Here is a 15,217-nt window from a genome sequence, read left to right on the forward strand (position 1 = left end):
CATCCTCAATTCTTTATTCTTTCTCACCCCACAGATCCATCCAGTTACCAAGTTTTGGTCCTACTAACTCTGCAGTATTTCTGGACTCTAACCCTCTTTTTCTCCTCAAATAGTCAGGACCTTACTTAAATCCCTTAACACCTTGAACTCAGATTATTACAACAGCCTGCCAGTCTATTTCCATAACTAAAGCCTCTTCTCCACTCCAGTCCATCCTGCATATTGCTACCAAAGTAATTTTCCTTTAGGTCAGAACTGCCCATGTGCTCCCCTGACCCTTCCAACTCTGGGACTTTCTTTTGTATCTAAGAAATATAAATTGCTTTGTTTAGATTTTACCTCCAAATATACTTTAGTGGTTTTAAGGTCCTAGAGACACTTGAATTTTATACTGTATAATCATTAATTTATAGATTGCTATTCTAATTGTGAGATTTTTGTCCATCAAACAAGAAAAAAATAGACTACTAGAGGAATTGAACTAAATGAATATTTGGTATTATTACTATTAATGAAATCAGAATATACCAGGAATTTCCATTAAATAAAAGGACTGGTCACAGCTTCTCTTTGGAAAAGTGAACAAAGGAGTTAGTGAAGTTTGGTTTCATTGTGCCCCAAAAAGACGAATAAGTTTTATCTTAGGGGACTCCAGGTTATTTCCTTTGTAGTACTTATTATAAGAATAGTTAAAAAGAATACCATAAAGATAGTTGACATTTATGTACCAGCTTCTGTGGCAAAGAGTTAAGATACATAAATTCTATATATACTTTCACCTAGGCAGCCATTTGGCACAGTGGACAGAGCACTAGTCCTGGAGTGAGGAAGACCTGAGTTCAAATGTGGCCTCAGGCACTTATTAGCTGTATGATCCTATGCAAATCACTAAAAGCTGTCTGCTTCAATTTTCTCAACTGTAAAATGAGGATATTAATAGCACCTCACCTACTGTGAGGATCAAATAAGGTAAAAGTACTTAAAACAGTAGTAGGTACTTTAAATAAATTATTTTTCCTCTATTTCTACCCTTTTATTCCCCTCTTCAAAAAAGTCTCTAGACCATGTCAGTCTATAGTGTGATATTCACCGACTTCAGTGAAGGTGGATTCAAGAATGGTGGTTAGTGCACTGTGTTGTTTTTTTTTCTTCAGATTGAGTTAAGAAATAACAGTTTTAATGTTTGTATATTACTTAAAAGCATCATACATGTATATTTTGAATACTTTCTTCAAGGAAAGCAAAAGGTACTAGATATGATGAGCACCAAACAATAACACAAAAATTGAAACTGATTTTATCTTAAAAGTCTGGTTACTGCCAGTGGAATTGCTTCTCAGCCTCGGGAGTGGGGAGTAAAGAGGTAAAGGAGAAAAAAATGAATCATGTAACCATGGAAAATATTTTTAAATAAACAAAAATTTTTTAAAAGACTGGTTACTGGTGTCAATCATTTCATAATTATGTCTGTGCATCATCAGGGCACCAACTAGGTAAAAACTAAGCAAAAAATTAACAAGAGAATCACAGAATTTCAGACTTGGAAGGGATCTCAGTAACACCATTTAGTACAAAACACACAAACCAAAAAAATGTGACATTGTAATATACCTAACATGTATTCTTGGGTATTCTGTTCAAAGACCTACAAATACATCTTCTTTTCTCTAAGCTAAACATGCCCTGTTCTATTGAATGATATTCATATATCATAGATTGTTGTGGCCCTTTACCCTACTAGACAGCTTTTCAACTGTGATGCTCAGAGCCAGACGAGGTACCTGAATTCTGACAAGGGCAGAATGCAGTAAGACTGACTGTCTTCTCCCTATTCCTGAAAGCTATGGTTCTCTTCACCTAGCTCAGATTTACATTATCTTTTTTTGGCTGACACATCACATTGTTATAATTCACTTAAACCTGGAGATTTTTTTCAGAAACTATTGTTTGTCCCATGTTCCCCTTCCATATTCTATTTTCAAATATGATTTTTGTATACAAATGTTTGACTTTATTTTTATCCTATTGAACTTTTTCTTAATTAGATTTTGCTCAATGCTCTACCCTATCATAACCCTTTTGTAGCCATACTATCAACTCTTTTTTTACTGTCCCTCTCAGTTGTGAGTCATTTGCAAATTTGATAAGCATATCATCTGTATTTTTATTCATGTCATTAACATTAAGAGCACAGGCCCAAGCACAGATCCCTGAAGAACTTCACTAGAGACTGATTGCCTCATCAGCATCAAACCATTAATAACTATTCTTTTAGTCCAGCAACCTAACCAGTAATAGAGTCTTCTGATTACATTATCATCTAAACTATATCTCTCCAATTTCTCTGCAAGAATATTATGAGATCCTTTATCAAAAACTTTGCTTTTAAAATCTAGAAGAACAATAGTGTTACCATTCCCATCATGTAGGATCTTAGTGATTTTATCAGAAAAGAGATTAGGTTATATCTTCTTTTACCTATTTTTGAAGCTGTATTTGGACTTAGGATGTAGTTGATCTCAGCCAGGTGTCTTGGGAGCTGAGTAGTTTCTCATTCTCAATCTTTCTCAAGTATCAAGACTGGTTATCATTTTTGTTTGTCATTTCTAGTGAAAGGGTTATTATTATCCCTTACAGAAAAGATAGACACAAAATTGAGCATTTTTTTCTGTTAGAGTATTTTCAGACAAATCCCATTTTTCTTCCTCATTGAAATTGTCTCCTTTTCCTTATAATTCCTTTCTTGAGTATCTCTCATTCTTTCTAGGCTCACTTCCCTTTTAATATTTTACTCTATAGGATCTTGACTTTTTATATACTTAAGGATAGAGTAGCTCCTTCCCCCAAAGATTCTTCTCATTTCTATCAAAGCAACAAGTTCCTCCCTATTGATGAGAGGAATACTGGTTCTTCTACCTTTTGGAATGACGAAATTATCACTAAGGCAAGTCAAAAAGTCAAATACTTTGTTTTTGAAAGAGAGAGAGCATTCCAGCAGATTTGTTGATGACTGAAGTTTTTCATCACTACGTTATCACTTCACCAAACAGAAGAAAAGATGAAAAAAAGACATTGGTTGTAATTAAAACAGCTGCAAAACACTATTAACTCTAGAAGTGGGAAATGAATCAAAGTAAAGATCCTGACCATTTCTTATAGTAAATTTAACTCATTTTAAATGTTCACCATAATGATAAGGACAAATAGGCCTAGGAATCATGTCAGTCAGCAAACATTTAATTTCCTTGCTAAACAAAGAAATATGGCAGCACAGTTTAACATAAATCTCATTTTCAAAATGCTATCCAATAAGAAAACATGTCAAACAATGCATAAACCACAGAAAAACAACTAAGGAAAAACGAGCCTACAGAAAGCTTGGCATAAGACCAAGTCAAGCTAAAATCATCTGAAGAACCTTAATAGATGGCACTGAAAGGGCCACAAATAGGAAACCAACAGCAGTGTATCTTCAAGCATTTCTCAGAAATCTTTTCTTATCAATGACTCTGGAACCACTGTTTTTGGCCTCACTACTTAATATATTTTATGAGGAAATGGAAATGTTAATTCAGAAAATAAAGTGAGGAAAGACATACAAAATTTTACTAAATTATTCATTATGCAAATTATGCAAAAATGGAAAAAATCATTAGGTGAGGCAAATAACATCATAGAAATAATTCATAGTTTCATTGAACATGAAGATAATAGACAACATACCAAAATTCGTGGGAATGCAACAACAGCAATATTTAAGAGAAAATTTCTCTGAATGTTTTCCTTAATAAAAGAGAGAAAGAGCAGATAATTGGACATGCAACTGAAATATTTCCTAAACCAACAAAATAAAAACCTCTAATTAAACACCAAGATAGAACTACTGAGAGAATCAAAAGAAAGATTAACAAAATTAAAAATAAAAAAAAAATCTTTTCTATTGGTTTAGGGGTGGAAGAAGCAAACAAACAATAAATGGACAAATCATTGGCCAATTGGATTTTTAAAAAAGAAAGGAAACCAATTTGCCAGTATTCAAAAATGAGACCCAAAGAAGATAAAATAAAATCATTTAGGAAGAGCTGTTTTACCCAACTATATGCCAATAAAACAATCTAAATAAGCTTGATAAATATTTTCAAAAACAAATTTCCTAGATTAACAGAACAAGAACACTTTGCCAACAATGAATTCTGTCAGAAAAAAACCCCTAGGATCAGATGGATTTTTAATGGAATAATTAATTCCATTACTACATAAACTATTTGGAAAAACTAGGTAAAGGAGGAATAACAATAAATTCCTTCTATGATACAAATATGGACTTGATATCTAAATCAGAGAGTCAAAACAGAAAAAACTATAGACCAATTTACCTAATGAATATTGATGCAAAAAAAATTCTAGGAAGATGATATCTGTATCACAAAGATGATACACTATAATGAGGCTGGATTTTTACTGAAATGGTGGTTTGTAGTTAGGTTCATTGCAGTCTATTGGGGAGGGGTGTTGGAGTTTCCCTGTGCTCTGAAGACTTCTTGTCTGTCCAATTGATGGGATTAAGCCTGGATTAGTCTGTATTGCTTAATGTGCCCTGAGGCTAAAACCTCAAGAGAAGGGGGGTGAGGGGGTGAGGGAGTGGGACTTGATGGAGTGTTTTCAATGAGCTGTCCAGGGTTAGTTGAAAACTCAGGGGTAGTTTAATTTTAGGAAAACTATAACATAATTTTTTTTTAAGCCAGTGTAATTCAACTAAATTTATTAGGTGATCCAGGGAAATGGTAAGTGGAAAGGAAGAGGCAAGGGGTTGGGGAAGGAATTTTCCTAGTGGTGATAGAGCACCTGCAGGTGCTAGGTTCAGGCCACCCAAATGCCTCATAACTAATTCCAAAGAGGAGTTTGGGAGCTTCAGTGGGCTTGAATTGGCAAGGGGAAGAAGCAGAAATAGAGGAGTATTAGATTTTTTTTTCCAATTTACTGACAGTAGTGTAGAATTTAAGACCTACCGCACAATTGCAGTGAATGTGAAATGCAACATGTTTTTTGATTGATTGGTTCCTCACCCTCATGTGTCATCCCATATAGCCCCACTTTAGAGATTATTACTCTAATCTAAACCCCTAGTTTAGGAAAGTTGTCACTGAGTAAAAAAACCACTCCCTTCAGTATCTAGGTAACAAATTAGATACTTGCTACGCGTAAGCAAATGAGCATAGTTTTCTAGTCTTTGATAAACTTGAAGACCCAAACTATAGGGTCAAAAACTATTTGACCAAAACTGTTGGGAAAACTAGAAAATATTCTGGCAAAAACCAAGAATAGATCAATTTTTCACCATTTGTCAAGATAAGTTGAAAATAGGTATATGATGTAGGCTGAAAGGGTGATACAATAAAGCAAATTAGTAGAACATGGGAAAAAATTACATTTAAGATCTCTGAATGGGTGAAAAGTTAATGACCACATGAGACAGAAGTTCATAGGTCTTAGTTGGATAAATCCTATTGCCAAAAATCAAAAAGCATTTGTACAAATGAAACCAATGAAGCAAAATTTGAAGAAAAGCAAGAAAGTAAAGGCAAAACCATTGCAGCATTTTTCTCTGATAAAGGTCTTACTTTTAAAATATATTGGGTACAGAGTGAAATTTGTAAAAATAAGAGCCATTCCTCATTTAATAAATGGTTACAGGATGTAAATTGGCATTTTTCAGAGAAAGAAACCCTAGCTATCAGTAACCACATTTTTAAATAGCCTAATAATTAGAGAAATACAAATTAAAACCACCCTGAAGTACTACCTTATGCCCATCATATTGGTTAAAATGGAAAACGACTAATGCTGGAAGCAGTGCAGGTAAAAGGCACTTTAATGCACTATTACTGGAACTGTGAACTAGTCCAGTCATTCCGGAAAGTAATTTGCAACTATGCCCCCAAAACTGTTAGATCTAATGATACCACTATTAGGTCTATTCCCCGGAGACATCCAAAAAAGAGGGAAAAAACCCATATGTATAAAAATATTCATAGTAGGGATATCTTTCTCCCTTCCCTCCAGAATTGGATATTAAAGAGATGCCCATTGGTTGGGTTATGGCTGATCAAGTTATAGTATATAAATATGATACAATATTATTGTGCTATAATAAATGATGGAGAGGTATCCAAAATTTTTTGGAAGATTTCTATGAAATGACAAAGAGTGAAGCCACCAGAACCAAAACAATTTATTCAGTAACTACCATCTTATGAAATAATCAGCTTTGAAAGATTTAGTAACTGAGCAGCAAAATGGCCAACCACAATTCCAACAACTCCTGATGAAATATTTTTTCCACATCCTTATTAAAAAAACTCATGGACTCAGATATTTTCTGAAGTATATTTTCTTCTGTTTCTTTTTTTTTTAACATGACTAATAAGGAAATTTGTTTTGCATGGCTATACATATTTGTAATGGATTCTTTTTTTCTTACATTCTAAATGTGTGGGGGAGAGGGAAAGCAGAGGAAAAGAATTAGGAATTTAAAATAAAATGAAAAATTATGGCAAAAGTTAAAGTTATAATCGGAAGAAAATAATTCTGATCATCTAAGACATATTTCTTATTGATTTATGCTTTTTGTATACTTGACATCCTATGAATATTGAAGTTCTCTGTGATTATTTTTTGTTCATTCTGATTCTGAGAACATTGGAATGAGTGTGTCTCCTCGGTTTATCATTTTTTGAATTATACCTTGAGTATCAGGAGAACAGTGCGTTTTGCATATTTGTGATCATTTTAACTTAATTGTAATCAATATCTTTTACTAAATTTTTATTTTACATCAAGGTAATTAGTGTATAAAGACTTAGTTTTCTCTTCTCACAAATCTCTCTTACTTAAATGTAAATGTCCTCTACATTTTTCTTTTCATAGGTAGTAGAAATGTATTCAAGTGGTGGTGATCTCCACCTAGAGCTTCCAACAGGTCAGCAAGGGGGTACTAGAAAACTCTGGGTAAGTAACAATGTACTTTACTCCCAAGGGTAATCTGATCAAACTTTTTTTCCTTATTAAATATGAGAGAGATGTAGAAAGTCACTTTAAAAATGTATAACTAACTTTTACTTTGATTATTTTTGGATTACAGAGTTGAAAGACATCTCAGAGGTCTTTATACCTCTGGTTCAGAACTTTCTATTTCTCCAGGGGCAAAGCTTTACCTGTAGAAGCTCCTGGGGCTTCTATTCAGCTTGAATGAAGTGCCAAAAACTACAGTTTAAACATAAAGATACTGAGCAAGGGATACTGCATATACAGACCCTTGAACTGTATTGAACTAGTACAGAATGGTATATGCTGCGAAAATGCTTTTGGACTTTGGTTGCCTTAGTTAAAATACTGAAGGACTTTATTATATCTTACCTCCTAAAAATTGTTGTTGAAAGCAATATTTTCTAAAAAAAAAAATAAGCCTACCAAGTGCAGGGTGGATTTATTTTATCATTTAAAGAGAGAGCCATGAAGTAGTGGGAAATTTCTGTCTCTTTCTCCACCACTCTTTCTGTCTCAGTCTCCTCATTTCAGTCCATTCCTCCTTGTACTCTTTATTAATCCTGATTTGCAGTCTCCACAACCAGGTGGCTACTCATATACTGTTATGATGTTTCAAGTCTATTATACTGAGTTCCAAATCTGAATTCAAAAACCTAAATATTATCATTAAGGAACAGTTGGTTTTACAGATTTGTTATATCTTGTGATTTTTTCTGATTATTTTGCCACTAATTATACATTTTAGGACCTTTTCGTTTCTTTGCTTTGATGACTTTACAATATTAAATACTGTCACTTTAAAAATACCAGTGCTTCTTAGAACTTCGCTATTTTGTGTTTCCATTAGCATGTGTTTGTTTTGTTAGGAAATCCCACCCTATGAAACGAAGGGAGTGATGAGAGCCAGTTTTTCATCTAGAGAAGCAGACAATCACACAGCCTTCATTAGAATAAAAACCAATGCTTCAGACAACACAGAGTTTATCATTCTTCCAGTTGAAGTTGAAGTTACCACAGGTTTGGAGAAAATTTAGTAATTTCTGAGTTTTAAATTTATGTTGCTTTTACAAAAGAAAATATAATTATCTTCTTTCATTTTCTTAAGCTCCTGGAATTTATTCCTCAACTGAAATGTTAGATTTTGGTACACTACGGACACAAGGTAAAGCATATTTTTTTACTTGGGTGCTATTCAGTATATCCCCATGTAATGCAAAATAGCTACAGTAATGAATTTTTAATGTTGCTACATTTTAATAAGCTATGCAGCAAAATCTTACTTTCTTAACATATGAGGGAATCACAGCAACTTATACTTGGGGAGGGTATATTAGAGGGCAGTTTTAGTAACAAGATAATATTACTCCCATAGCTCTTCTGTCTTAGATAAAATTATTATTAACTCTGCTCTATAAGTGGAAAAAACAGGGCCACAGAGCCATCTAAGCAAAGCCATGTGTATTTTTCGACTAAGGAAAAAATAATCTTTTTCTCTTAATGTCTATTTTGATAGCCATTTCTAAAGAACAAGTTTTTTGTTTTTTGTTTTTTACTTATTCTTAACATAAATGAAGAAAATGTCCATATCTCCAGAGTATTCCTTTATTGTACATATTGGCCAGTATTGTCCATCTTACATCATATATTATGATTATCTTAACTGTGATTTATCATTTACAAGTTAAAGTACTTTTTTTTCCTGTTGTTTTTATAGATATGCCAAAAGTTTTAAACCTTCATTTACTAAATTCAGGAACAAAAGATGTACCAATAACAGTAAGTTTTAATTTTCTGTTCAGTAGTACATATTAACTTTAATTAATAGAATGTAATCCATTGAGTATAAGGTCTTAGAGAACAATTTTATTTGTGTATGTTTCTGTGTGTGTGCATGTGTGTATGTATACTGACTCTTAATTTTCTGCTCTTTTTTGATAATCAATACATATGTTTTCTCTATTCTTAAAGTACCTCTTCTATGCTTCATAATGTTTTTAAAAAGAGACTATTATTTTTATTTTTCAAATAGAAAATGTTTTCAACTGAATTCACCCATTACTCTTCCTATTGAATAAATTTTTCTTAAAACTATGCAAAACAATTCTTGACACCTAGCTACAGAGTATATAGCAAACAAATCTCTAACACTAGGCATATTAGAAAAAGTATATTTTAAGTTCATATCCTCTTCGCTAGCAAGTAGCTTGCTTAATCATCATGCTTTTGGATTCTTGGTTTATAATTGTGTTGACCAGAATTCTAAAGTCTTTTAAAGTTGTTTTTCTCTGTAGTGTTATTATATACATTGTTCTCATGATTCTACTCACATTGCGTTGTATCAGTTCTTAAAACTCTTGCCAATTTTTTGTTTCATTATTTCTTATACCACAGTAATAATTTATTACATTCAGTAACACAGTTTGTGGCCACACCCACCCACAATTAGAGGACACACCCTTCATTTTTAATTTTTATTTGCTAAAAAAAAAAAAGTCTGCTATATCAATATTTTTGTACAGATCCTTATTTCTTCATTTTCTTTGAGGTATAAGCCTGGTAGTGGTATAGCTAGGTTAAAAGATATGCCCAATGGAATACTATTATGCTAAAAGGAATAATAAACTGGAGGAATTCCATGTGAATTGGAAAGACCTCCAGGAACTGATGCAGAGCAAAAACTGATGCAGAACCAGAAGAACATTATACACAGAGACTGATATACTGTGGTAAAATCGAATGTAATGGACTTCTGTACCAGTAGCAATGCAATGACAAAGGACAGCTCTGAGGGATTTATGGTAAAGAATGCTACCCACATTCAGAGGAAGAACTGCAGGAGAGGAAACATAGAAGATAAACAATTGCTTGAACGCAAGGGTTGAGGCGGACATGATTGGGGATGTAGACTCGAAACGACCACACCAATGCAACTATCAACAATTTGGAAATAGGCCCTGAACAAGGACACATGTTACAACCAGTGGAAATGTGCGTCGTCCATGGGTGGGGGGAGAGCGGGGGGTGAAGGGGAAAGTAGGGGCATGAAGCATGTAAACATGTTAAAGATGAATATTAATAAATGTTTAAAAAGAAAAAAAAGATATGCCCAGTTTAGTTTCTGGATCTAGTTCCAAATTGCTTTCCAGATTACCTGGTTCAATTCACATCTTTACCAGCAGTGTCCTAAGGATCTGTTTTCTCACAGTCCTCTCTAGCTTTTCTCTTTACTCTTTTTTTGTCATCTTTGCCAATCTGATAAGTGTGTTAAATTTAATGCTTTGGCTAAATATATGAAAATTCTAAATCTTTAATTTATAAAGTAGAGAAATACAAAAGGGTAGAAAAGACATTAACCTATCTAACTAAATATTGTTCCAGTGCTTGCCTCAGCCAGGACTTGTTATCCTTCAATCAGAATTAAACTATCTCCAGAAAACAGGAAGGGAAAACCAGCTATCCACTCACCTAAGATAATGACTGGAGCGGAAAGTGACTCCCGAGACCCACCTTCTTCTTTGAGCTGACCTTCTTCTTGAAGCCAACTTCCTTCTTGGAGTAACTCTCTTCTTGGAGTTCACTCTCTAGCCTCCTTCACCCGACTACCTTCTTGGCTTTTATGGTGGTTTCCTGTCCCTGCCTCTTTTTCACGGGGACCAATCACAGCTTCCAAATTGTCTGAGTTGTAACCTTTGGATTCACACCTTTGTGAGTGTGTGAACTCTTTAAGTTTCTGGCTGTTTGAGTTTGGGGGAAAAGGTGGGGAGTTCTCTGAGTATCTTGTTGGTTTTTCATCTAGCATCAAGTAAGGTATGAACTCACCTAGTTCAAGCTTGTTTTGATTCAGTCAAAAGGTAGACAAAGGAGAGCTAATCTTGTTCTCACAATCTAGTGAGGTACTAAGTAGGGGTACTTAGGTTATTGTCAAAACAAAGGATTCTCTTTTCACAAGTGTGAACTCAGAGAACCAAGAATTCCCTTTCATTTAGGTATAAAGTAGAATCTAAAAGCTGTTTTCATTTATATTTCTCTTATTATTAGTGAGTTAGAGGCAGCTAGGAAACATAGTGGATTGAAAACTAGCCTGAAATTTGAAAGACCTGAATTCAGACTTTGTCTCAGACACTCACTAGCTGCATGTGCCTGGTCAAACTACTTACCTTCTCTTTGCCTCAGTTTCCTGAGCTGTAAAATGGACATGATAGCACTTACCTCCAGGGTTGTTGTGAGGATCAAATGAGATATTATTTATAAGTGTTCAATACAGTGCCTAGAGCAAATTAATAAGCCCATTTATAAATATTAGCTATTATTGAAACACCATATATTATTGTCAGTCACTTTGAAAACTTCTATTCCTATCATTTGACCATTTTTCCACTTGAGAATGGCTACTAGTCTTATTCATTTGAGTCAGTTCTTTGTACATCTTGGAAATGATAACTTTATCAAAAAAACTTATTGTAAAGATTTTCCCTAGTTACTCTTCTAATTTTTGCTAAATTTTACTTACTATATTATATTTTATATAATCAAAATTATCTTTTTCATCTTCTTTGATTCTATTACTTGTTTAGTCAGGAACCTTTCCCCATCCATACATCTGAAAGGTATTTCTTCCTAATTCCTTGCAATTGTTAATGATGTGATCTTTTATATCCATGTGCATAATGTGTGTGTCTAAAAACACATAGATAAACAGATACATACATACATACATACATACATATGGATATAAATATCCTTTTTGAGTTTATATTAACTTTTGGGGAGTTTCTTGCCACTTTCAGCTCATCATCAGCTTTATCCCTCCTGAAAGGGTCCTTACAAGACTGGGCTGCACTTTTGCAGTCATCCTCTATTCCTTTCATCTTCTGGACATGAAATCTAAGTGGGATAATGAATTCTCTGTAGAGCCACATTTTTTCTGTTTATTAAAGTTACCCCTCTTTGCCTTTTCAGAATTTTATTCTTAAGAGCTTCCCATCTGACTTAGATTGATTTTTTAACATATAATAATTATTCCTAATGGGTTTTTTTTTCTATAGCACTTTAGGATTTGTAAAATGCTTTGTATCTGTTGTCATTTGATTCTCACAATACTATGAGGTTAGGTGCTCTCATTATTATTACTATTATCCTCATTTTACAGATGAGGAAACTGAAGCTGAGATAGGTTCAGTGAATTGCTCCGTTACAATAATCAGGCATTTGAGCAAAGATATTCCTGTCAAGTCCAGCACTCTTTCTGTCACTTTGCTATCTCTTTTAGTCATTAGGAGTAAGTAACCTTTAAAGGATTCCAAAAATCTAAAATTTAGGATTTATATGAGATTCTTCTCATTCTTTCCTTTTCTTTCACAAATAGTCTCTCTGTCTGATTAAACACTGATCTCTAAGGATGATGGGAATTCTGAAAGGATGTACATGTTATCTCCCATATATGAATGAAAATACTTTTTTATTTAGTCCCTTTCAGATTGCTTGCTGATACTTAACATTTTGTGCTTCTCTTGCCCACTTTATTTATATGTCAGATTTTTCTACTTGATCCTAATCTTCTCATCAAGAATGCTCTTTTTTCATTAAAGTCCATTTTTCCCCCTGTGGGATTATATTCCATTTTCTGTATAAGTAATTTTTGGTCATGAACCTATATCCTTTGCCTTGTGAAATATATTCTGAGCTTTTTCCTTCTTTATAGTGCTGGATATTAAATCATATTTGATCCTGACTTTGTCTCCTCATTATGTGAATTCATTGGTTTTTTTCCTGGCTGCATATAAAAGTATTATATTTTGGCATTTATTATATTGGCTAGAGTTTTCATTTTCAGATTGTTATTGTTTTTTCCTTTTCAAGAGATCATCAATGGATTCTTTCTATTTCTATTTTGTCCTCGAGTTCTAAAAGGTCATAGCAGTTTTCTTTTTATGATTTTTTGAAATATGAAGAATGTCTGCACTTTTTTTTGTTGCTATGGCATTAAAGTAATCTAATGATTATTAAATTTCCCCCCTCAATCTTTTTTCTAGGCCATTTGTTTTTCCTTTGAGACACCTTATATTTTCTTATATTTTTCAGTATTTTGATTTTGTTTTAATATTTCTTATTTTTTCCTAAAATCATTAGTTTCTATTTAGTCCATTTTGATTTTCAAAGAGTTTGTTGCTTAGGGAAGATTTTGTGCCTCTTCTGCCAAGCTTATTAATTCCCTTTCCAATTCTTCTATAACTCTTACTTCTTTTTCAATTATTCCTCTAGTTTTCTTATTTCATTTACAGAAACATTTGTTGTTTCTTTTTTAAATTTGTTAATTTTTCTTCTAGAAATTCTAATTGGATTTGTGCTCATGTTTGTATTTTTCTTTGAGGCTTTGCTCTTAGAAATTTTAGCGTCAATCTCTTCTTCTGAATTTCTGTCTTTAACATCCCTGTCACCATTTTAACTTTTTATGTGGGATTCATTTTTGTTTTTTCATTCTAATAGCCTCCTTCCTGTAGGAATATCCAATACTTAAAGTATTATATTTTATAAAGTTTATTATCTAAAAAAATAGAACCATGTGACTGAGTTTTTCTACCTGCTCAAAAAGCCTGTCCACCAAAGCCACGACAAGAAGACAAGAGAGCAAGAGGTGGGGCTACATCAAATTTATATCCTGTCTACCTCCACATGTGATGACAGGAAGTGAATAGGGTGCTGGAGATCATAGTTTTTAGGGAAACAGATTTTAATTACACACTTCATAGACTGATCCTATTGCTACTTTCCTGGGGTATTGAGTGTAGTTTTCAAGGAACTATGGTGACAGTTCAGAATAAGGACCTGCAAGTTTTCAATGCTTCCAAAGTGGTCTAGTCCAGGGCAGAGTCTCATTACTGTCTATCTTTTCTGAACTCTCAAAATTTCTGATCTGTGCTTATATCTGATCAGCATTAGGCTGGATTGAATCATTATTATTAATCAGTTGGAAAGCTATTTGGTTCAGAGCGGCAGAACTGTAGATTCCCATTTGACCTGGGATTCCTGCCATGGCTATTCATTTACAGATTTTAGACTTTTAGAAACTGTAACTGAGATCCTGCATCTACACCATACTACTACTACTTGCTTCTCACTCAGTATGCCGCCTAGGGCCTGCTACTGCTCCTTACCCCAAAGCACCACTCATGAGCATGTTTTCTATTCTGTACTGATCTGTGACTCGGAACTGGATAGTGGGTGGGCAACACAGCACCAGTTGGTAAACATTCCCATTGAGGTGATTAGGTTTGGGTCTAGGTTACAGAGATGGCAAACCTTTTAGAGACTTTTGACCAAACTACAACCCTCACGCCAAATGTGAGGCCCCCTCTCTTACCCCAGACAGAGGAGAGAAGAAGCAATCCCATTGGGCAGGTGATGGGAGAAATGTCTTCAGGTAAGCAGTCCCCTCTGGCATACTTGCCTTAGATTCTCCAACACAGGTCTAGGACCTCCTCTAGCCCTAATATACAAGCCTCTCTCTGCACTGGAGTGTTTTACACTTGCCATCCTCGTAGCCAAACTCCTTTCCCATTCTTTCTAGATTTCTCTCTGACTCTATTCTGACTTGGGCTGGAAGCATGATTCACTGTGACTTTTCCTTATATCGTCCTATCAGGATTTGATCTGGTACATTTTAAAAATCTATCTGGAGGGGGCAGCTGGGTAGCTCAGTGGATTGAGAGCCAGGCCTAGAGATGGGAGGTCCTAGGTTCAAATCTGGCCTCAGACACTTCCCAGCTGTGTGACCCTGGGCAAGTCACTTGACCCCCATTTGCCTCCCTTACCACTCTTCTGCCTTGGAACCAATACACTGTATTGACTCCAAGACAGAAGGTAAGGGTTTTAAAAAAAAAATCTATCTGGAAAAGTTTATAGGCAAGCTAGGTACTGCCCTCCTGCCACTCTGTCGATATTGGCTCCTCCTTTCAAAGATTAGCCATAGAAGAATTTTTAAAGTAATCATAGATTATATAGATTATAGCTAGAAGGACCCTTATATATCATCTAAACAAAACCATTCATTTTACAAATGAAGAAACTAAAGCCTAGAGAAACAAAATCATTGCCTAGTGGTTGCAGAGCTGGTATTCAAACCCACTTCTCTAACTTCTAGTCCAAGTTTTTTTCCTCTGTATAAAATTTT

The 15,217-nt window shown here is 34.2% G+C and overlaps 1 protein-coding gene across 1 annotated transcript in view; it reads left to right on the top strand.

Annotated features, from left to right (window-relative positions):
• The window catches only part of TMEM131 (transmembrane protein 131), a 256,258-nt gene that overhangs the window by 189,013 nt on the left and 52,028 nt on the right, over nt 1-15,217 (top strand). The window contains exons 8-11 of the mRNA XM_044669296.1: nt 6,928-7,008; nt 7,914-8,064; nt 8,153-8,209; nt 8,762-8,823. Of these exons, the coding sequence (XP_044525231.1) occupies nt 6,928-7,008; nt 7,914-8,064; nt 8,153-8,209; nt 8,762-8,823 (351 nt within the window). The remainder of the gene's footprint in view (nt 1-6,927; nt 7,009-7,913; nt 8,065-8,152; nt 8,210-8,761; nt 8,824-15,217) is intronic.

The sequence above is a fragment of the Gracilinanus agilis genome, chromosome 3 (assembly GCF_016433145.1).
Source record: "Gracilinanus agilis isolate LMUSP501 chromosome 3, AgileGrace, whole genome shotgun sequence".
Taxonomy (NCBI): Eukaryota; Metazoa; Chordata; class Mammalia; order Didelphimorphia; family Didelphidae; genus Gracilinanus; species Gracilinanus agilis.